Here is a 15949-nt window from a genome sequence, read left to right as displayed (position 1 = left end):
GTGGCAGCAAAGCTGTATTGTATGCAAATGTGCTGCGCTCTCAGCGAGCTAGTTCTGATGCAACGCCAGGGACCAGAAGAGGATTAAACCCCAAGAGAAACATCAAGATGGAGCTAAGGAGGCACAGGAAAAGACTGAAGTGCCAACGGCACTGGTGCTCTGCCCTGCGCACCTGCAAGGTGCATTCCCACACTGCCCACCTCCACCAGACACATCCCATAAGCCAGACCTGCCATGGGAGCTGGGGGCTTAATAGCACTGGGGATAGTGCTGCAGCTGCAGAAATCATGGTCAGCGGCCAGCTCTTCTCACAAGCACCAAGGCCACGTGCCACAGCACCTGCAAGGGATGCGCACAGACCCACGAGCATCCCACCAGCGCGGTGGGACAACTTGGCCACAGAGCAGGATGCCCATAGCACACATTCCCACCTTGCAGGACTCTGCGGGACAGCCCTGCTCGAGGGGTCCCGCACAGCAGGACACCAGGTCCAGGGCAGCTTGAGATGCAGGTCTGCCCTTGGTCCTAACATACAGCCATTCCCGGGGAGGGAGAGCCCTGCGCAGCGCTTACTTGGCCTGCACGGGAATGTCTGAGACCAGGGTTTTCCCATCTCAGAGCGCTTCTTGGGTGTCAGGAGATAAGCTGTGTTGTCCGTTGTGTGTCCACCGCTCTTTGGGACTGAGGAAAAGAGAGCGGCTATGACTGCTTACCCTGGAGGAGTCAGCTTCAAGTCCCACGAGGGCTGAACGCCTAATTGTTTCAGAGATGTCTCACTGGGAAGGTTGAGAGATGCCCATCCCAAAAAGGCTAGAAATCCAGGAGCTAGGGCGAGCTGCTGGAATAGAGGTGAGCCGTAGTCAACCAGAGTCCTCCCAAATCAGTTGTGCCATGACCACACATTCTCACTTGGGGAAGGCCTCTACCATTAATAAGAAAAGGCTAAGAGCAGCAAGACAGGGCTGATCTGCTTCGGTACCCAAGCAGAGGGAGAGGCACAGCTTGGGATCCTTCTCCTCCGCATTTCCCGAGGAGACTCAGTCTCTGCCTGCCTGGATCTCTGCAGACCACAAGCGCTGGCTCGCACAGTCCCTTGGGCGTCAGGGTCCCACCACACAGGCTGTGCCCTGGGCAGGGGCAAAGCAGAGCACACATAGCAGCCACCTACCCCCCAGGGCTGCAGGAGGAGGAGGCTGTTGATGTTCGTCCTTCGCAGGGGGCAGGGGACACACCAAGCAGGGGTCCGCCAGCCTTCGTAAGCCTTCCAGGGCATCTGCCCAAGCCAGGCTTGAAATGAAGCCAGCTGATGAGCAGATGCTTAGCCTCTCCTGTACACCCCAGGCTTCACTGCCTGACCAAGGTTGAAGCTCCCTTTTTTGCCATTAACTCCTGGCTCCATGCAGATGAGACCTCCCCAAACACCCCCCACACAAGACTTGGTGTTTGTGACCCACGAGGAAGGCGGGTGGAAAGGATTGTGGGTTACAGCTGCAGCAGGCAACACGGGGGCAGGGATGACTATGCGCCTTCCAGCAGGGCTGCAAGTAACTGCCCGCTTCCCAGGACCTTGGAGCACCATGGCCTTGGCCATTGCGGCCATGGGCAAAGGGCAGCCAGGTCAAGCGCTGTGGGAGATGGGCATGGGCCCGTCTTCACGCTCCTTTGAATGGAGGCCCCATGAGCAATACCCTTCCTCCTCCCTTGAGCCGCATCGCAGCTCCTGTCCCCGAGTTGAAGCCGAGCAGTTACGGAGCAGGAGGGAGGCAGCAGAGGCTTAGCACAAGCCCGGCCACAGGGGAAACTGAGGCAGGAGCAAGTCAGAGGTGCCAGCTGTCCTCACCAGAGATTTGGCACTCCACTTGTTGCAATGAAAAAAAAAAAAAGAGACCATCACAAGAGAGATACAAAATATAGCACTTTAATTGCAGCAAGATAAAAAAATTAAAAACATTTAACAAAAAACTCAGGCCTAAAATAAATAGGCAGCCTTAGCAACATGTGCACGGTCCTGGTTTGTTGTCAGCCGCAAGGCACAAGCCCCACGTCCTAGCCACACGCACAGAAAGCATGTTAATGAGGATTTACACATGGACGCTGCTGCCTGGTCACGCTTGGGAGAGGCCAACATGTGCATGTTGGAGGGTGAAGTCAACTTATTAACACTACGCTGAGATCTTTAAAATAAAACATTATATATATTTATATAAACTCTGTCTCCGGTTAGAGGAATTAAAACTCCTAGGTTCCTACATCCTAGGTTCTTATATCCAACATTTACATATATAATCTTTGCACCAGCTTCCAAATTTCAAAGTACTTCCATATTACAGATAAAAATATAAATCTCATAGCAAAAATAACGAACAGGAATTTCTTCGGGGAAGTTTTCCTTGGAAGGCATACCTTATCCTCTATCAGCAGTATTACAAACCCTTTGGGAAAAAACTGATTTCTGGGAAGAATTTACTACATTTGAGCATTTTAAAGCTTTTCCAGGAGTCACCTCCTTCCAAACTGATATTCTCAGCCAGGTCCGAGTTGCAGACTGGGGCAGGTCGTTATAGCTGTTGATTTTCAGTTCTGCCTCACTTGTACTTAGAGGCAGCGCAAAGCGCTGCTAGCTCAGATCGTCCCACCCAGCTCGACGCTCTCCTCCTCCCCTTGCCGTCAGCTAGGGGCAGCGATACAAGGACTATCTCCTTTGGTACAAAAGACATTGTTATCAGTAAAGCATCTCCAGACCTGACATGGGGGATCCAACTCACTCACAAATAGCAATTTTTACTGCTGTGTTTATACAGACGCTAGACTGGAAACAGCAAAGAACAAGAACCAGAGGACACTTTCCAAAAGGAGAGTTTAGGCACTAATGGAACCAAACTGGATCTAGATTAACCCAAACAGCCGTATTGTGTCTGTCGAGGAGAAGGTGGCTCAGACAGCGATCTGTTGATTTTCTCGGAAGAGCGGCCGCTGGTGCGGCCCGCAGATGTCCTGGAAGATCCTGTACACTTGGTCGTGCTGCGTCTCATCCGCGATGGGGAGCATGGGGCTGCTGTTGCAGGTCTTGCCAGCCTCCTCCACCACCTGCCTGACATACAGCTGCTCCACCTGCAGCAGAGGGTTTAAAGAGGCATGAAGACACTGAACCAAGAGCAGCATCTTGAGGCACCTCCCATCGCCTCCGTCCACGCTCCGCCGAGCCAGGCAGCGGAGCGCAAGAGGTGGGAGAGACGCAGCAGAGCTGACCGAGGCGAGAAGTGACAAGCACATGGGAGTCACCAGGACCAGGGCGAAGGGGGAATGAACAGATTTCCTAGCAGTTTAGAAAAGCTTTTTAAACTGCAAGCCATTTGGGGGCTTTGTTTGCCAGCGTGATCTAACCAGATGGTGCAAGAGGTCTGAGAAGGAGCTGCCCAAGCACCTCTGCAGGCCTTGCATAAGCCAGTATTCATGATCCACCCACCACTCCACCAATTTAGGCACCCAAATGGCCTGTGGCCCCAGGGGCTGAAGCTCCAGCCCCACCATAGAGAGCAATACAGCTCAGAAGAGGGGGGAAATTGAGAGCTAAGGGCTGGGAGCAAAGATCCCAAGGGCAATCTCATGGTGAGGCCGCACCTGAACAAGGATGAGCTTGCACCGCAGTGGCACCGCGTCTGGGAACTCCTCTCCGAAGCACAGCATGACTCTGCTCTCTGGGAAGCGGCCTTGGTTGTTGTAACACTGCTGCAGCTCTGCAAGGAGATGAGCACAGCTGGAGGTCACCTGGCACAGCTGTGATCATCTGCTACACACACACACACCCCCCTTGGGGACCAAATGCATCCTGCCACAGAGGAAACCTGTCAGCTTGCTCAAGAGAAATGAGCTTGTTTTTGTGCAGTCTCCAACCATGAGGAATTTGTTAAATGACACTTCACACACCACATTATTGCTTCCCAGTAGGAAAGAGCTACTTGTCCGGAGTACCAGAGCCCCTGGGTAACCCAGTAGTGACGGATGCTGATAACTTCAAAGTGCTCCAAAGCAAAAGGCTCACCTGGGGCAGCCAAAGGATTTACCTCCCTACGGGTGTTTAGCCAAGCAAGGATTTTAAGACCTAACATTGGATGCTTCGGGCAAAATGCTTTGGCCCCACATGCCTGGACTCATGGACTTCAGCATTAGGAAGTACAGCACAGTGGTTAGAGCCACCAGGGTTGTCACTCAGCAACTGGAAGAGCCATAAACAGCACCTTCCCGGCTCAGCTGAGCTCTGCCTCCCTGCCGACACCAGCAGGATCAGCAGGGCAGTAAACAAAAAGCCTGGAGTGGATGAAGAGGAAAGAGGAAGGAGGGAAAATGCTCCTACAAACCTCGGAAGAACTGGTTGGTGTCAAATATCTTCACCACTTCATCCCGGTCCAGTTTGTTGGGCCTGTCCTTGTACACCATGGTGTTCCCACTCCAGAAGACCCTGCCTTGGCACAGCCTCTTGATGAAGATGCCTTGCTTGTTGCTGTGCAGCAGGACACCTCGTTCCAGGTGCCCGAAGAGCTTCTTGGTGATCTGCTTCTGGCGGTCGTTCTGGATCGCTTCAGCCGATGGGAACCTCACGTGCTCCAGGGTATCTGGAGCATAGAGCTTCTCGCTGTGGCCGGAGGGCTGGCTGAGCGAGATCCGGCAGCCTTCGGGGTAAGAGGTGGTGATGTGGCCAACCAGCCTCCCTCCGTAATAGAAGCTGATCACCATCTGGGAGTAACCTGTGAGGAGATGCACAGACACAGCCCATCAGGAGGAGCAGCCAAACCCCTCCTGAGTTTCAGCTGCAGGGCCCAAATCCTGCGAGGAGCACAACATTTCCTGGGAGCGCATCTTACTCCTGGAGAAGACCTCTTACTTGCTGATCAGTCCTGCTATAAGGCTGAAAGCAAGAGGAGATGTCCTCTAGCAAGTGAGAGCTCTGGTTACTGAACCCCTTTTTCCTGGCTGATGTCAATTTTTGACATGGCACCATACTGGCCCAGGTAATACTTGCTTCCCCAGGTTTTGCTTCTCTTCTGATCTACCCAGTCAACGTACAGCTTGGGTAGATGGCTGCAGCCTAAACCGTTTTAGGTACATAGCCACTGCACTTACTACAAGAGCTGAACATCATTGACCTGAACTGCAGGAAGGATGGCGCGGTGGTTAGAGCAACAGGGATTAGAGCAGCCCCCCCATGCTGCAGGCACTACTCAGCAAAATCCTCTTCTCCCGCTGCTTTCACTCCACGCTTCCCCTGCTGTGGGCAAATCTCCAAGCCAAAGGGGCAACTGACCCCAGCATCCCTGGTCAGCCCCGTGCATGGGTGCCCTGGCTGCAGGACACCCCAGCAGCGGCAGGACGTGTCCCCGCTCAGCCTGCAGACCCGGTGAATACTCATGCACCCCCAAAGCCGGCACAAAGTCCCCCACCGGGCACGGAGCAGAGTTAGCAGAGCCACCTTCTGCCACGGCACCTGCATGTGCAAGGCAGCGACCAAGCTCCCCAAAGGCATTTGATGGCCACAGCGTGCAACCAAGCAGGGAAAGCAGGGCAACGGGAGCCGCCTTACCTGAATGATGCTGCTCGTAGCCGGAGTATCCGTTCATCAGGGGCAAAGCTGTTGGCAGAGAGAAACCACATCTGTGCCCGTGCGCCCAGCTCTGGCGGAGGGCGTCCTCCCCAGAGCCCGAGCACCAAGTCCTGCTTGGCACCACCGACCCCCCAGGCTTCTCTCCCCCAGGGACTCATGCTCATCAGGGCTCCCTGTTCCTGCTTGGCAGACGCCAGCGAATACGCTAGGGTGGATTTAATCTCGTGCAACGAGTATTGCACTGCCGGGTCTCTTGTAAGAACCACAACGTTCATAGTTAACACTTTAAGCATTCTTAATAAGCTGAAGGATTGAAAGGAAGATAAAACCCAGCTGCTGTCCAGAGGGAGGCCGTCTCGCTGCGCTGGGTTTTCTCCCCGGCAGCCGCTCCCCTCCGGATGGGAAGCTCGGTCCCGTTAAACACCGCGCAGGCTATCGGCTACTTACCAGGGCTGGGTTGCTGCATCCACCAGTCCGGTATCGGGGGGTTTCTGCCAGTCTCCTGAGGGGGCGAGGGGCTTCTCTTGATGATACCCAGGTATTCGTCTACGCAGGGGGGCTGGAGCAGGGAGAGAAGCCCGTTAGATCAGCCAGAGCCAAAGTCAAAGCAGGTTTTGGTCACTGATCTGCCCCAAGCCACTCAGTTGCCGGCATTCCCCCCCTAAAAGGGGCCCGAAAGGCAAAGCAAGGAGGACAAAAGAGTTCAAGGCACAGATGAATGCATTTGGTTAGAAAGAGGGAGTTTGGGAATCCCCAGGCTGTGTCCCCAGATAGCACCCTCGAGAGCCGCTGAGCAGAACCAGCCCAGTGTTACGCCGCAGAGAAGGGGAACAGAGCTATGAAAACACCCTCTGTCTCCCTGGTGCGCGTCTTGCCGACCCGAATGCAAATCTAAAGCACAGTCCATTCATGGGTAACCGTCCCGAGGCCTCGGGTTCGGTTACATGAATGAATGCAGCCATTGTAGCTGTAAAACACAGCATTTCGGGCCATTCCGACTCCAAAAATCCCTGTAGATTTTTACTTTAGAAAGGCAGCGTTTCAACTGAGAAACTTGGCTGTCCATCGCTTCTGGTCGGAAAGGTCTCCAGCGGAGACGACGGCTTACCTCTTTAATTAGGTCATCTATTGCGGAGGGGCTGCAGTCCATGTCTGTGACTTCAGGCAAGCCGCTCCCGTTCGCGATGCCGATTTTGCCTGGGAACAAACACAGGGATTCAGCAACGGCCTCGAGCCCCGGCAGCGAGCCGGCACGGGGCCAGCCACGCGGAATAGCCCGGCGAGCCAGCGGCTCACGTCGCCGCTGGGTTTTAGAGAACGCTCCCCCCCGCCCCGTGAAAGTTATGAAACCGAGAACCACAGCGGCCCAGCGCCCCGTAACATCGCCTGGGTGCAGCTCGCAGGGGCCGGGCAATTCCCTGCCCGTCCCCTGCTCCAGCGGGAGCCGCCTTTCGGGACCCGAGTGCCCCAGAGACCAGTCGGCGAGTGGTTTCGCCAGGGCCAGGTCCCCCCACAACGGGCAGAAAGGTCAATCGAATCGAGCAGCGGGGGACAGAGCTGGCAACAGCCCCGAGGTTTTTTTTTTTTTCCTGAGCACCCCAGAGACAGGAGATGCTGCTGCTTCTCCTTTTTCTGTGCGCTGTCAGTGGGAACCTGCCGTGGCATTTGCATACCGCGCAAGAGCCCGGCGCTGAGCCCCCCGTGTGAACGCGACCGAAGAAGACCAAGATGCTAAAGGGAGATTTCCTGGCAATGAGGTTGGTTTTTTTTTTTCTCTCTTTTCTTTTGCGCAAGTTTTTACTTTAAAAGAGGAAAGAAAAAAAAGCACACACACACACACCTAACCACAAATAAGATATACTTAGTGCAGCCTGCACCACACCGGACATCACAGCAACAACTGCTCTCTGCTCAACTGCTGTTACTCTAATCACTGCTGTCACTGCTGGGCAAAGGGGAAGGGATTTATTGCATTTATTTTATTGCATTGATTGCACCCTCACAGGGCAGGTTGGAGGCACCGCGAGGGGAGGACAAAGTGTTGGGGCTCAATTCCCCCCTTCCGCCCCAAAGAGACCTCACTGGAGGAAGGACTTCAGCGGTGCCCCCACGACACGGCAATGCCACCAAAGGAGCAGGGAGCTGGGCAAAGCGCCCTGGGTGCGAGCCTGTGGCTTGCAGGTGGCATTCCCACATCTTTTTTTCCATTTGGGAGGAAGGAGACTGAAGCGGGGGCATGGTGCGAGCCCTCCCCAAGGCTCGAGGCTGTCTATCTAGGAAGAAAAGGTTTGACCCCAAGGTTGGGACAGCAGAGGTGAAGCAAGAGATGGATCCCAAGATCCGCAGCGAGGCCCTTTGCATCTCAGCAAGGTCTTTGCTCCTTCTCTTTGCTGAAGAGCAGCATCCGAAGCCTTACGGGAGAGAAGCTCACGCGATGCTCCAGGTAGGAGCAGCTCTCTAGGGAAAGGGAGCGAGCCCGTCTCCCACGCCTCCCCGGCGATGCCGGGCACATCCCCAGCGCCGGAGCACGGGGGTGCGAGGGCGAGACCCAGCGCAGGAAGCACAGCTCAGCGCCCAAATGTAGGTCAGCGGCACCGGCTGACGGCAGCGGCGTGAGGCCACTTCTGTTTTCGCCCGCGGTTACTCGCAGGAGAGCCGCGGCCTCTCCCAGCTGCGGCCCGAGGTCCAGCGCATCCGGACACTTACACTTCTGCTCCTCCTCCGGGACGATCCGGTAGACCTTGTAGGGCTCGGAGATGTCCAGCTGGGACCTGTCCGTCACCTCCTCGAAGTCGGGGCTCTTGTTCAAGGCGCAGCGGAGCCGCGTCTTCCAGGTGGCCGGCTCCGCTTTGTCGCCTTCCTTGAACTTGCCTTTGAAGACGGCCCAGGCCTAGGAGCGAAGCACAAAGCCAGGGCTGAAGCAGCCGGTTTGCACGCCGAGGGCTAACCCGCTTGGACATCCCTCCATGCTTTGGAAGCAGAGGCTCCTGCACTCAGATTTAAAGGCCTTGGAAAGCTTAAACATTAAGTCACACGCCCCAAATCTCTGCCAACTAAATTACGCCAGCCTAAGTGAGCCAGATCTGGCCCGGTGCCTCTTATACCACAGCTTAAACTAGAGCCAAGATCATAACGTATGATTTCCAAACAGCTTTCCCTCCTCTGTCAGTGCAGGCATGGATACAAGGAGATGCACCCGAAGCAGTGATGGGTCAAATGATCTGTTAACACCCAAATTAAAAATCAGAATAAGCCTTTATTTTCAGCTTCCAGCTAACTTCTAAATGAGGGTTGGTTTCTTTTAAGATTAAAATGCTATTTGTACTCCTGGTAGAGAGGTGGGGTAGGTGGGAAAATACATTTTACCATTGAATGGAGATTAAAAGTATTATATATATAAAAAATATGTATACACACATATATATTATATATAGATACACACACACATTTTTCAGCTATCTGAATTCAACACAGCCTTGCTGTCTTCATAGCTCAGCGTTCCCGAACTAGCCCCTAATTAGCTGTTCCTGCCCTGAAAGACAACTCCACCTGCCAGGGCAGAGATCGGCGATGCGGGCGGAAGGCAAGGGAACTCCTGTGGAAGAACCTGACCTTTTTGGTTCAAGAGAGGGTTTTCCAGTTCTTCACCCTGCAATGTAAAGTCCCCCCACCCCCAGGGAAAGCTGACGCTTCCTTCCTTCCCCTATAGCTTTTTTTTTTTTTGGTAAATCCAGTCTTTCAGCAAAAGCTGTCTCATGGGAAGGTTAGACCAGGTCAAAAAGAGCATATTCGGCTCCTCCTCGCATCAGACCAGAATTAGAACATGCTGAAAGTGAATCCAAATCAGGCAATTGCCGGAAGAGATGCAAACCACCCCCCCAGAAGCCCTCTGGAGCTTCATTCCTACGTAACGGGAGGTGGCGAGGAGTCTCCTGGAAGGAGCAAATTTGCGAAGTCTGCAGACACCAAGGATGCTTCTCGCCAGCCAAGGCAAGTCCGTCAGCAAGGAAAACCAGCATCATGGCACGTGGGAATCATCAAGAACACAAAATAAGCATCCTGCCCTACCTTGAAGATAGAGGCATCCACCTCCTGGTTATAGTCCTGCTTCCCGGCGTGTTTCCAAGGGATGCGGAACATGGTTTTCTCCTCATTTTCCCAGATGAGCCCAGGGTAGAGCTCGCTGTCGATCTGCTCGATCAGCCACTGCCGGAGCCGTCTCCCACCGTTCCTGTCGCACATCCTGGAAGCGAGACAGCACCGGCATCCATTAAGCCACCCTGAGCAATCCCACCCCAGGCAATCCCAATATCCCGTCCCCAACGCAGAAAAGGGCACAGGGAGACAGCGGCTTGTCCATTAGCACCGGAAAAAAGGAGCTCTACATTTCCATGTCTTGCTGGTAAGAATTTGGGTACGGAGATATTCTGATGTGTTTTGCTATCACGATATATATATTTTTAGCCAATACAACTAACAAGCAGTCCCTGCAAGCGGAGCGGTGGATCGGCGTGCTAGAGAGCCTGCCGACTGCAGTGAGATTTCCAGGGGAAAAAAAAAAGAAAGCAGAGCAGTTTTGGTACAAGCGACCACACTCCGCTTTAGTTCGTCATGCTCACGCCTGGAAAAGCGACGCCTGCAGCGGCAAGCGGCTTTAGGCCGGGCTGCACGTCCCGCGTGTTTATACGTTGCAATTTCCCTCCTTTTTAATGGGAAAAGGGAAATCAAGGCAGTATCCGAGTGGCTTCTAATCGCCCCTCGGTGACACCCTCCTCCTGGGGGACAGCTTCATGCAGGACCAGCACCTGCCCCAAAGCCCCCCCACCCCGGACAGCCGCGCTCGCCGGTATCCGCTTCCCTGGATTCGGACGTGCCACGAACGGCAGCTGCAACTCCCTGCACCCACAGCCCGCCAGCATTCCCGCACAGCATCTTCGACGTGGAATTCCCCCCACACACTCCCTGGACAAGGGCCGGAGAGCGGGTTAAGGGAGATGAAAGCCCCAGTCAGCCCGTTCAGACCCTGCAGAAGCGCGGCTGAGAAGGACCTTTATTTGGGACGGCGTAAGCATGGCAACAACAACATGCCATATTTTTGAAGGATTTTTGTTTTTTCCCCTCCTCAGAATTACTTCAAATTCTTCTCCCAGCTCCTTTGATCAAAGTCCATGTGCTCCAGTCACAGAAAAAAAAAAAAAAAAAGACTTAAGCTCTGTTTACTCGTTCTTTTGGCTGCGTGACATGTCATGCATGAGCCGTGGAGCCAGCGACTGAAGAGCCTGGTTGTGCTGTCACCTAAAGGAGCGACACTGCACGGACCAGCCCGCAGTAGATGGTCATTTAGGTCCACGGGAGACGGGCACCAAGTGCTCCAAGCCACCGGCACGCTCTGCCCTTCGGTAGCCCTTGCAGCAGCCCCAAGAGCAGGGTTCCCGCGTCAGATCGCCCCACATCCCATGCAACCCCCTCCGCTTCAGCGGGGGGAAGAAAAAATAAAATTAAAAAAAAATAATGCAGGATTAAGCCACAATTCAAAGTAAAAGCAGTGAGGACTTCAGAGCCGGCTCGTTTTCGCACACGCAGCCCAGTGCTATACTTAGCGGCCGAGTTTCCTCTCGCTCGCAGGACTCGGGGCCCCAGCGCCACGCTGAATGTGACCGGCAGCCCCAGCCACAGCTAAGGGCGGCTTTGAGGACTGGCTCAGCTGGGACACAAGGAGCGCCCGTGCCAGCTCTTTGGAGCTGATTTTGCACAGGATGGATCGGAAAGGGAAGAAATAAAACACCTGCAACCTGCCCCGACCCAGCAGTGCAAACTAGCTGCAGAGCACCGAGGAGCTCCCAAAGCCACCCGCTCCGCACGCCCAAAGTTAACAGGAATCGAGCACATTTGCCCCGAGATCCTCCTCCCTGCTGCACACACGCAGCCTGCCCCGAGCATGAGGTTCGTGGCCAGGGGCCGAGCAGGGGGGCAGGGGCAGAGGCACGGCCAGAGGAGCCTGGGGCCACGCGGCCACATCCTCCCAAGCACGGCGGGCCTGCGGCCGGACAGATGGACACGTGGGACTGAGCGCTGCGAGGTGACCTCGGTCCAAGCCGCCCTTTCTGCAGCCTTCAGGTCGTTTGGAGCAAAGGCGCCTGGGTGGCTGCGGAGAGCCCACAAGAAAACTGCGCCCAGGCTGCCGAGCTGGAAGCTAAGCACCGAGTCCAGCCCTGCCCGGGTGCCCCATCGCGGCGAGACCCGCGGGAACTTCGCGGCACGGACCACGGCCGGGATATAGCGACCAGGCAAAAGCTATTTGCAGCGTGCAGCCCAGCTGGCACCGCTGGCGGAGCAGCCCCGGCACACCGAGGAGCGTCTCTCCGCCAACCCGCCGGGCCGTTGGGAGAGGTCAGGAGATTCCCAGCGCTGGGATGCATCACTTGCGGCAGAGTAGGTCAACAACGCTCCGAGTCGGAGGCGAGCCCTCCCTACCCACCCGGCAGGTGACTTCGAGTTCCTTGGTTTTTCCCCTTCTCCAAGGGTTAGGGGACTCTCTCTCCCCTATTATTTTTTAAATAACTACCCCAGGGAGCAGGATGTTCCCGGGATGCTCTCGGCACAGCCTGGGACCCGGACCCTGCCCTGCCAAACGCTCACATATGTCGGTTCTCCGTCTCGGCCACCCTATTCCCGCACGCTCGGAGGCACCGACAGCTTCGCTGCCAGAGGCAGCAATGCACGGTTCGGCCCTGCTTTTCGGGACAGGTGCACGGCTCATTAAAGGCTCCCGGCATCGCCGGCCAAAGCGACGGGGAGGGCACGGCTCCGCATCACCCCCGAGGGGCGGGCGCCCCACAGCGCCCGCGGGAGCGTCCTCCCGCAGCTACGTGCGGCTCGCCGGAGGCTTTCCGCACGGAACAGCTCTGAGTTATGCTTTCTAGAAAATGGGATGAATCAGAGGAGGCTCCCGTTTAAAGGAGTATTTCCTAAACCCTTCCGACTTCTCCCCATCGCTGGCAGAGGCTCTGTTCCCCCCCCCAGCAAGCTCTGCAGCACCCACGTTTGCGATGCCGTGTGCACGCGCTGCCTTGTAAGACCCAATTGCTGCCTTCCCCAGCGGCACCCACTTTGCCCGGAGCCTGCCGCCGGCATGCTGCTCACTTGCCCCCGACCCAAGGGGGACCCTGGGGGCACCGCTGGAGCCTGGTCCCACCGGAGGGACAGGGAGGAGGGCTCGGCCACCCTGTATCATCCCACCTCCGTGCAATGCGCAGTGAGACCAGGGTGGCACTTTGCACCCATCCCTGCTGCCCTTCGCTGCTCCATCACCCCCTCTCCGGCCACACAGCAATGCCCCGCTCCTTGCGCCAGAGCGAACTTCCCAGGCTGTGCTCCAGTCGCATCCCGCCCTTCCCAGCTGGCCTGGGGGTGGCTTGGCCCGGGGTCCCCACACCGCTCAGTGCCGAGCGGCCACAGGCCTCTCCACGCCACGCAGGGCTGCGGAAACCAGCCCGAGCTCAGCCCAGGGCCCCAGCCCCACGACCCAGCGCCCTGCAGATGCATTGCATGCATCCCCAGCACCCCACACCCCAGTTTTGGGCATCCCTAATGCCCCACGTGCCCACTTCATGCAACCCCAGTGCCCCACATCCCAATTTTGCACATCCCCAGCTGCATCCCTAACACACTGCAACCCCATTTTGGGCATCCCCAGTGCCTCACATCCCAATTCCAAGCACCCCCACGTGCACCTCTAATGCCCCACATCCCCATTTCACGCATTCCCAGCACCCCCCATCCCCCGTGTCCCCACAACCTTGCACCCTCATGCTCCACATCCCCAGCGCCCTGCAACCCCGTGGGTGCCCCTAGCGCCCTGCATCCCAGTGCCCTGCATCCCCCCATGTCCCCAGCACCCCGCGTCCCCGCACGAGCCCCCGGCGCAGGCTGGGACTGCCAAAGGGGGCCGGACCCGCGTGGAGAGAGGAAGGAAAGGAAGGAAAGGAAGGAAGGAAGGGGGCCCGGTCGCTACCTGCCGCCGGCGCCACGCGCTCCGCACCGTGCTGCTCCGCGCCGCTCCGCTGCCCGCGGCCGGGGCGCCCGCGGCCGCCTTATAGGGGCGCGGGGGGCGGGCCCGCCTCCGCCCCGCCCCCGCCGCCCGCCCCACCAATGGCGAGCCGCCCGCCGGGCCTCCCGCCCAATGGGGAGCGCGCGGACCCCGGCGCTTTCTCTGCAGCGCGCGCCTTTCCGAGAAATCAGCCCGCGCGGGGGGGGGGGAGAGACCCGACGGCGCGGCCCCTCCGCACCGCTCCGCACCGCTCCGCACCGCACCGCACCGGCCCTGCACAGCCCCGGCCCCGCACGGCCTGGCCCCGGCCCCGGCCCCGGCCGCCCCCGCCTCTACCCCTTTGGAGCCTCTTCCTCTGCCTCCTACCCGCGCACCCGAGCAAAAAGTCTCGGGCCGGAGCGGCCCTTGGCCGCGTTGCCGGTGCTGTATCCCCGCCCGGGCGTCTGCGGAGCCAGCTGCAGCCTGAGTTCAAGGCTTTTTTTTTTTTTTTCTTCTTTTTTTGGGATTACCAGATTACACACGCGTTTCTTGGAAGAAAACCGTAATTATTCCCCTGTGGGTAGTACAGAGAAATGGGAAATGTATGGAGCGGTACAGCTGGTATAATAAAAACAATGATCTAAGGCACACAACCTTTACTGTAATTTATAACAAAAAAAACCTGCTGCAATAGCCCGTCTTTTTAAACACCCAGCTGATCTTAATCAGCTCTCCCCTGTGAGATGTGGGGGCGAGTCAAAAAACATCCCCTGCACTCAGATCCAGTTAGGAGGGTTATTTCTGCTTTCACAGAGAGCCGCGTGAAGCCTTGTGGGGGGTCGCGTCCCAGCCGGGGACCCACCGGTGCTGCCTCCCCGGACACGCTGCACGTCCCACCCGCAGCAAATGGCGTGAGGGGCAGCAGCAGGAGCTGGTCCCCGCTGTGTCTGATGTTGAAAACCAGAGTTTAAAAATGTTTCATTTAAAAAAGGTGTGACACGCTTGGAATATTTTAAAGGGGCTTCCTATAACGAAGCCTGTCGATCCCTTGGTCCCATCTGGAGCCCCAGGAGATGGAAGCAGAGAAGCAGGACTAAATGCAATCCTGCAGCCAGCAGGGGTGATCCCACCACCTCTGGGTTCATTTTGGCTGCATGACTTTGCAGACGACCTGGAAGCAATTGCAAGGAAATTCAGAAAACTGCACAAATAACGAACGGGCAAAATCAGAGCTGGGGCTGAGGTGGCTGCGCCGCTTTGCATCGCGACCGAATTATGCCGAAAGGGCTGAGCTCTCCCACCACGTTGGCGCAGTTAATGAAGCCCTACGCGCCAAGGGCTGCTTGACCCTCTCCGGCCGCGGGCAGCGCGACCCCTCGCACCTTGCTGCCGGGCTGCGGCAGAGCGCATGGGGGCCGTAGGGGCTGCCGTGCTCCCGCATCGCTTTCCCGAGATGTGCAGCCCACTCTCCCCCCCCCCCCCCAGCCCCGCTGATGCCACAGCCAACACAACCGGGAGCCCCAGAAAAGGTGGATCCCGATGGCAGGAGGGCGATCACCGGGAGGCAGGAATACCAGCCTCCCCGAAACCCACTTGCGGCTTTTTCAGATGCTCGGGTTGCAATAACGCAGGTCGCGCTCCCGCAGCGTGGGAAAGGCAGCGCAGGAAGGGGTGGAAGATGCCCCGGGGCGGCCGCGGGCTTCCCGACAGCCGCTGGCAAGGCGAAGCGCTGAGACAGGCCCCGCGGGGGGCAAGCAGCGCAGCCAAGAATTTCTTTCAAACTATTTCCCCATGCGAGAACAACATCCCGGTAAGCCCATTTGCACTTAACTAGAGCAATTCCCATGTGCCAGAGGCACCAGGTTTGCAGTACAGCTCACGGAGCACCGGGGAGCTAAGCAGAAAAGCGGAGAGCTCTTAGCAACTTGCAAGTAAGAAGAAGTGGAAATCGCCGCAGTTTTAACTGCTTCAAGCCCTACCTTGCAGTGTCCAGAGGTGCTACCGCCTCCGCGGCCCCCACGGACACCGTCCGGGGAAGCCACCGGAGCAACCGTTCATCCCAGGAGGCCGGAGCGCGGAGAGCGACGGCGCGGGCAGCCCGCGGGGCGACACCGCCGCCGAGCGTATCCCTTGGGATTCCCAAAAGTCCAGGTGGTTTCTCCCTGGGCGGCGGTTGCCTCGTTGCGGTAGTTCCTTGGAAACCACCGGAGGCCGGTGATCCCCTGGGAAAGGCAAGCGGCCACGCTTGCCACGCACCCGCGGCGTGAGAAGGGCGCTGCCGGACAGACGGACGGACGCGGGCAACGGAGCGGCAGCGCTTC

The 15949-nt window shown here is 57.1% G+C and overlaps 1 protein-coding gene across 3 annotated transcripts; it reads right to left on the bottom strand.

Annotated features, from left to right (window-relative positions):
* Positions 1 to 1896: 1896 nt before the first annotated feature.
* IRF8 (interferon regulatory factor 8) lies at positions 1897 to 13652 on the bottom strand. 3 transcript variants are annotated; one of them, XM_067302396.1, is made up of 9 exons: positions 13614 to 13652; positions 9668 to 9842; positions 8306 to 8489; positions 6708 to 6796; positions 6047 to 6158; positions 5579 to 5626; positions 4359 to 4745; positions 3622 to 3737; positions 1897 to 3111 (listed from the first exon to the last, which is right to left on the bottom strand). In XM_067302396.1, exons 2-9 carry the CDS (start codon positions 9839 to 9841, stop codon positions 2935 to 2937), a joined length of 1287 nt encoding a protein of 428 aa, XP_067158497.1. In that variant the 5' UTR covers position 9842; positions 13614 to 13652; the 3' UTR covers positions 1897 to 2934. The 3 variants fall into 3 exon arrangements, with proteins under 3 accessions (XP_067158497.1, XP_067158498.1, XP_067158499.1); XM_067302397.1 differs by lacking the exon at positions 5579 to 5626; XM_067302398.1 differs by lacking the exon at positions 3622 to 3737 and having other exon boundaries at positions 2947 to 3111.
* Positions 13653 to 15949: the final 2297 nt, after the last annotated feature.

This window comes from Apteryx mantelli, chromosome 10 (genome assembly GCF_036417845.1).
Source record: "Apteryx mantelli isolate bAptMan1 chromosome 10, bAptMan1.hap1, whole genome shotgun sequence".
In the NCBI taxonomy this organism is placed as follows: domain Eukaryota; kingdom Metazoa; phylum Chordata; class Aves; order Apterygiformes; family Apterygidae; genus Apteryx; species Apteryx mantelli.
Note: the sequence above shows the minus strand (reverse complement) of the source record. Positions and strands in the feature narration are given on the sequence as shown.

Excerpts from the sequence above, each read along its gene's own strand:
- IRF8 (XM_067302396.1), bottom strand. The coding sequence starts at position 9,841 with ATGTGCGACAGGAACGGTGGGAGACGGCTCCGGCAGTGGCTGATCGAG. Across the intron at positions 4,746-5,578 it reads CTACGAGCAGCATCATTCAG|GTTACTCCCAGATGGTGATC; the intron begins GTAAGGCGGCTC and ends ATCTCCTCACAG. Across the intron at positions 3,738-4,358 it reads CACCAACCAGTTCTTCCGAG|AGCTGCAGCAGTGTTACAAC; the intron begins GTTTGTAGGAGC and ends ATCTCCTTGCAG.